General features: G+C 37.4%; 1 protein-coding gene across 2 annotated transcripts in view; it reads right to left on the reverse strand.

Moving 5' to 3' along the window:
• Window positions 1–2,796, reverse strand: part of LOC115214249 (WD repeat-containing protein 46) — a 34,225-nt gene extending 31,429 nt beyond the window's left edge. The window contains exons 1-2 of one of the 2 annotated variants that reach the window (XM_029783386.2): window positions 2,642–2,796; window positions 1,190–1,349 (exon numbers count right to left, since the gene is read on the reverse strand). In XM_029783386.2, coding sequence (XP_029639246.1) covers window positions 1,190–1,345 — 156 coding nt within the window. In that variant the 5' untranslated portion in view covers window positions 1,346–1,349; window positions 2,642–2,796. The remainder of the gene's footprint in view (window positions 1–1,189; window positions 1,350–2,641) is intronic. The other variant, XM_029783394.2, reaches the window with a different exon arrangement.
• Window positions 2,797–7,080: the final 4,284 nt, after the last annotated feature.

The following is a 7,080-nucleotide window of genomic DNA, read 5'->3' on the forward strand; positions in this document are numbered from 1 at the left end:
ACAATCTTATGATCATGAGTCCAACACCCTAAAGCCACGTCCCTTTACTATATAGCTTTAGGTCACACCAAGTCTAAATGTGACATTGGAGGAAACAGTTTGTTGTGGCAGCAAGGTCTGACATCACATTCCCAGTCACTCCATATACATCATCATCATCATCATCGTTTAACGTCCGTTCTCCATGCTAGCATGGGTTGGATGGTTCGACCGGGGATCTGGGAAGCCAGAAGGCTGCACCAGGCTCCAGTCTTATATACAATCATCCTATAATCAATATCTCTCATGCTCAGTCTAGAAGCCTGAGAAACACACACAAAATCATCAGCCGGACCAGTAACATTATTAAATCCAAATGCTATACTGTGCCGGAATGCACATCACTTATGATAAGTAGAAACTTGAACTGTTATATTTTAAAATAACCATCAATATATCATACTTAATGTAGGTGCAGGAGTGGCTGTGTGGTAAGTAGCTTGCTTACCAATCACATGGTTCCAGGTTCAGTCCCACTGCGTGGCACCTTGGGCAAGTTGTCTTCTACTATAGCCTTGGGCTGACCAAAGCCTTGTGAGTGGATTTGGTAGACGGAAACTGAAAGAAGCCCGTCGTATATATGTATATATATGTGTGTGTGTGTATGTTTGTGTGTCTGTGTTTGTCCCCTTAGCATTGCTTGACAACCGATGCTGGCGTGTTTATGTCTCCGTCACTTAGCGGTTCGGCAAAAAGAGACCGATAGAATAAGTACTGGGCTTACAAAGAATAAGTCCCGGGGTCGAGTTGCTCGATTAAAGGTGGTGCTTCAGCATGGCCGCAGTCAAATGACTGAAACAAGTAAAAGAGAATGTAAATACATTGGTGAAAGGCAATTTATTGTAGTATTTTTCCAGAGATTATATCTCTTATGGACATGCTGCTTTTAAACACAATACATCCTGAAGAGAAGATACCTCTGGACAAATACTGCAGTAAATTGCTTTTCAATTATGTATTTATATTAAATATGATACATTGATGGCTATCTGAATTTAATACTGCTTCTATTGCATAAATGGATCGTCATATTTTAAATAAATAGGGTGGTTCTTTTTGTCTAATATAATTTACATAAAGGATGATGAATCACAACATATTTTCCATATAATTAACATCACACAATGATACTGCATATAAATAAACATACTTTTTTCCTCCCAGACACTCTATTCCTGGAATTTTGTACAGATGTGTTTGGTTGAATTTCAAAAATTTGTACATTACTAGAATCCACAGTAGGCAATTTTTCATAATCTATTTCGTTAGAACCTTTCTTTGGTGACTTTTCTTCCGTGGGGTCCATTTTGCTGAAGATAAAAAAAATAAAAAAAGAAAATATATATTTTAAAACTGTGCACACATCTGTCTATTCGTCTCTAACTATTTATCTACATTCCATTTCATAAACTTGAAGAAATAGATAGATTAGAATATGAGAGCTCTATTGAAATTTAAAAGAAAGTAATTCTTTTGTTTTTGTTGCAAAAAATGGCATTTTTGCGTGAAATTAAATACAGAATGAGGAATATATCATACGTAAATATTTTTATGCGGTTCTACTGTAAATATATCCTACATCGATACTGGAACTCTCAACTTTATTGATTATTTGATTGCATTGCAAAGTGGTTGAGTACAACTCACACACTGAATACTTAACGTAATCCACAGATGTTATACGTTGGTACTTTGGATTACAGAGAATTCATACGAAAGTTTCCCTATGCCAAAGCTATCAAAAGAAACAAAAACACTACTGGTTATCATTTTATTACCCGCACTGTTATATATATATATATATATGCCAAAGTTAATGATACATATAATTAATTTAGTAATTTCTAACTTTACTGGAAAATATTCGTGAATTTTTGTTTTATCCGTGAAAACTTAGGATCGAATATCAAACTTCTGAGCGGAATCCAAATCATGAAGTAAAATGATTAATATTACCATATTTGATAGCATACAAGATGTAATTAAAAAAAAAAGTCTCCCTGGGTTCTTTATGCGAAGTTGGATACCCCATAAAATTTAAAGTATTAATTTTTGCCCCTGAATACATGTGGCTGAAATTGGGGTACGTCTAAATATACCCAGACGTCTTTTATATCATCATTGTACATTGTTCTTCTAATTCTATTCGCATCTAGGGTGTCGTGTAAGACTATTCACTATGCAATTAAAAAATGAATATCTGTTTATATCAGTATTTCCTGACCAGAACAGATATTTTAAGCGACACATTAACATTAGATATGAATTATTTTATTACAACTTTTTAAGCTATTTAACCTCTATAGTTCAGATAATACGAAATGATACAACAATACACTGACCAAATTTTTAAAAATTATTTTTTGTATTACGGAATTATATGATAGAAGTGTTATATATGATCGGTGAAAAATTGAATTGCCGTTTAACACTGAACGAAATATTAGATTCGTGACAGGAAAACGATTAGAATTGAAAGGTCTTTCATATAAATTACTGATCAGTAATAGTGTTTAGAAGCAAGAATTCAAAATCTGATGCATGTTATAAAATCTGGACTGACTTATGAAAGATATGAAAATTTAAACAAGAAGATAGTTACCAACACGTGTTTTCCACAGGACAACACACGGTGTAATACACTTCCGGTACACTTTTAAGGGGAGATTACTCCAACCTTTTTTTTAAAACTCTTTCCATTATTCAGACGTCTCAGTTTGCTTACTAAGTTCCATTCACAAGGTATTGATCAATTCGAAGTCTATTTCTTTACTATCCACAAGGGGTTAAACACAGAGGGGACAAACATGGACAGACAAACGGATTAAGTCGATTATATCGACCCCAGTGCGTAACTGGTACTTATTTAATCGACTCCGAAAGGATGAAAGGCAAAGTCGACCTCGGCGGAATTTGAACTCACAACGTAACAGCAGACGAAATACGGCTACGCATTTCACCCGGTATGCTAACGTTTCTGCCAGCTCGCCGCCTTCGAAGTCGTGGTAAATGCTTACTCAAGGTGACGTGTGTTGGATCGAAACTAAAACCACGGGGGGTTGCTAATAGAGCTTTGTAACAACCTCATAGCCATGTCTGCTTAGGACATGTTATGTTATAGTGAAGCCCTACTGAAGTCGTTTCTACATTGCTTTCGCTAGGTTACCATGAAACGAGGAACATTTCTTTGTGGAATGGAACATGAGTGTAATGATACTGGAACATTTTAAAGATTTTTAACGGCAGAAATTAATAGAAAAAAAGTTCACAGAAATGGTAGCAGAAGTTGTACATTACTGCATATGCTTTATACGCACTTTTGACAAGTTGTGGTGCACCTGAGCACTGTATACATAAATTCAAACTAGCTTCAATCTGGAGTTGAAAATTAGACTTTGGTTACCGGAAGCAAATATTATGACATATCTTGCTTACCTATTCACATCTAACAATGAAAACCAGAGTCAATGTAAGCTAGTGTTCTACGTTGGAAAATTTGGCAGATAATATATTCAAATTGATAAACTTTGCCGTGAATTCTAATTATTGGCGAGTATGCCAAACGTTAGGATTCACTTCCCAAGATAGACGAGCGTATTCATTTTTTGTTGTTAAAAGCCAGACAATAATTTTTATTACATATATAACACGTATATATATGAATAATACAAAACCACATTAAGATACAAACCTTAAACAATAGTCATGATTCTTCTATCATATAAGTTTTTATAAAAGAAAGACAAAGAAAAGGGGGAGAGGAAAGAAAAAGAAAACAATGCGGCACCAGATGCTTCAATTTGTCGCACACCACAAGGTGCAATGGAACCTACTGAAGCATGCCAGCACGCTCGCAGCATTACTATCGTCTTGCCGTCTAAATGCTGGTCGTTTTGCTCGTCACACCGAGCTAAATCTAATCATTAAGCCAGCCCTAGCTCTGATTAATATCTCCTCAGTTCTGGAGCCGGTAGGATTATCCAGAAGTGATGGAAATAGACCAGATGGTCTTACTCTCTGTCCCTAGGTAAGATGTCGGTGCCTCATGTTTTCTAATCTAGGTACAAGGCCTGAAATTTTGGGGGAGGGGGCCAGTCGATTAGATCGACTCCAGTATGCAACTGATACTTAATTTATCGACCCCGAAAGGATGAAAGGCAAAGTCGACCTCGGCGGAATTTGCACTCAGAACGTAAAGACAGACGAAATACGGCTAAGCATTTCGCCTGGCGTGCTAACGTTTCTTATTTCTTTACTACCCACAAGGGACTAAACACAGAGGGGACAGACAAAGGGATTAAGTCGATTATATCGACCCCAGTGCGTAACTGGTACTTAATTTATCGACCCCGAAAGGATGAAAGACAAAGTCGACCTCGGCAGAATTTAAACTCAGAACCTAACGGCAGACGAAATACGGCTACGCATTTCGCCCGGCGTGCTAACGTTTCTGCCAGCTCGCCACATTTCGGCGCCTCATCTGGAACACCACAGTCTGTGACTCCTTTGCTCCTTCCCACATCCTGGTGCTGCGGTAAATAGGAGGGTCAGTGCTTCCGTAGCCGAACGAAACAAAACCTTGAAGTATCGGTACCGGGCAGTGAACTATCTCTTCCAGCCTGTATATCATATTAATTTGATTTACCATCCATATTCTGTTTTGTTAAAGATAATTATTACAATCTTAGGGAAGCACTCTGTCGGTTACGACGATGAGGGTTCCGGTTGATCCGAATCAACGGAACAGCCTGCTCGTGAAATTAACGTGTAAGTGGCTGAGTACTCCACAGACACGTGTACCCTTAACGTAGTTCTCGGGGATATTCAGCGTGACACAGAGAGTGACAAGGCCGGCCCTTTGAAATACAGGTACAACAGAAACAGGAAGTAAGAGTGAGAGAAAGTTGTGGTGAAAGAGTACAGCAGGGATCACCACCATCCCCAGCCGGAGCCTCGTGGAGCTTTAGGTGTTTTCGCTCAATAAACATTCACAACGCCTGGTCTGGGAATCGAAACCGCGAGTCCGCTGCCCTAACCACTGGGCCATTGCGCCTCCACCTATTACAATCACACACACTTACACAAACATATATAAATTCATTAGAGAAAAATAATTATTGTCTGAGTGTATCAAGAATATAAAACGACTGCAGTTGAAAAATATATTATAAAATACACATTTAACAGTTCATACATGTGCGTAATTTGTTTATATTTAGAAATTTATGTAATAAATTTTGAATAGGGAGTTTTCACATCATCTATAAATCACGGACTGCTTTTTGTGGCTTTAAGTCGTATGAGTTTAGATTGGTTTTTAGTAATGGAGAGCGCAACTGAAAGGAAACGTCGCTTCGAAAATGTTGGTATTTACTTGCCGGCTCCCGTATATAGCCACAAACAGCTTCTTGTGGACTTAAGTCGTACAAGAGGGATGGAAAAACTTGAGAATTCTTTTGAAGGAAACAAGCAATCAAGGGATGTTAGTTGCGGATAGATTTTTCGCAAAAAAATTTGATTATAAAAGAATTATTAAACTAGAAACTTGTATAAAAATAGGATCACATGCGGTCGCATCGTATAGGGAATACAATCGCACGCGATCCCATTCTTAATGAAATATTACAGACCATATAATACATACAACGACAATAGAACACAAGTGGAATGACAACAAGATTTCTTTTTGAATTATATACATTATTTATTTTACATATTTTACAATCATGTTGGTTGGAAGTTTGTAAGTGTTAGCATGTTTTTGTGTCTGTGTGTTCGTGAGGCATAAAAGGTACTGAGCAGAGATATAAAATACTACAACTAGCCGTCATTTTTGACGGCACGGGGCCAGCTAGTAATGATATAACCTGCATAAGAGAGCGAGCGTTGTTGAAAATGTCAAGGCGCAATGAAGGGCAATATCATTTGCATAGGACTATGTATTGTAAGGGAAGAAAGAAATACACTCAATTTTCTACTAAAATTCTATTCGCGTTTAGAATGTTGAGTGGTACTTTATCTTATCAACTTGGGAAGAATGGAAGACAAAACTGGCCTCAATAGGATTTGAATTCAGAATGTAAAGGGTCGCAACAAAACAGCGCCCTGCTTTTTATCAGACGCTTTAATGATTTGGTTTAGTTAGTCGTTAGTATGCTCAGAAAAGTGTAAGAGTTCTTACTGAACATTTGGACTTTCAATGTGTGTGTGTGAGTGAAAGAGAGAGGGGGGAGACACAGAGATAGACAGACAGAGGAGATTAAAGAGAAAAGGAATTAAATCTTCACTATACTTGAAAAAAAAAATGGGATGGTCACGACTAGATCGACTTCGATCCTAAATTTGCTTGATAATGGGGCTGATTTAAGGATAAACAACCACTCTGAATCATGAGCAGCAAATAGTAACAAAATAAACAGAAGCCTAAGTGATCCTTTGATTTGTTAGTAATAGTAACTAAATCTCTCAAATTACAACCAAAAAATCTTAGTAAGAAGCATAACAAATCATGCGGTCACGAGGGAACTGTGACTAAGGAAAATGGGATGGTCACAGCTGAAATGTCTTTGATCATAGGTTTATTCGGAACTTTAGCTTATCAATGCTCGCTGATACTGGGATGAAGATACAAAGCTCTACTAATGGTCGAGGTACCAAGCAAAACATCTCACTTCTGTAAATACTATGAACACAATAAATGAATACGTATTCAGCTACCTTGCAAAGCTGAGTTCATCTTTCTGGAACACTAACGCAGCCAGTACGAAGTCTTCAGCAGTGCTCGTTGAACTGGTCAGAGTCGATTGGGCCATATTTTTTTTTTTTTTCATGAAGCTAAATTTGAGAATTACTCAATGTAGCTAAATTTGTGAATTACTCAATGTAAATTCGAATCAGTTTGAATACAATCCTATTTTTCATCATTCCGACTCTAACCAAAAATTGTGGTCGTGACAGCTAACAAATACCGAGTACAATTAATATTGTGGAGGCGCAATGGCCCAGTGGTTAGGGCAGCGGTCATAGGATCGCGGTTTCGAT

The sequence above is a fragment of the Octopus sinensis genome, linkage group LG1 (assembly GCF_006345805.1).
Source record: "Octopus sinensis linkage group LG1, ASM634580v1, whole genome shotgun sequence".
In the NCBI taxonomy this organism is placed as follows: Eukaryota; Metazoa; Mollusca; class Cephalopoda; order Octopoda; family Octopodidae; genus Octopus; species Octopus sinensis.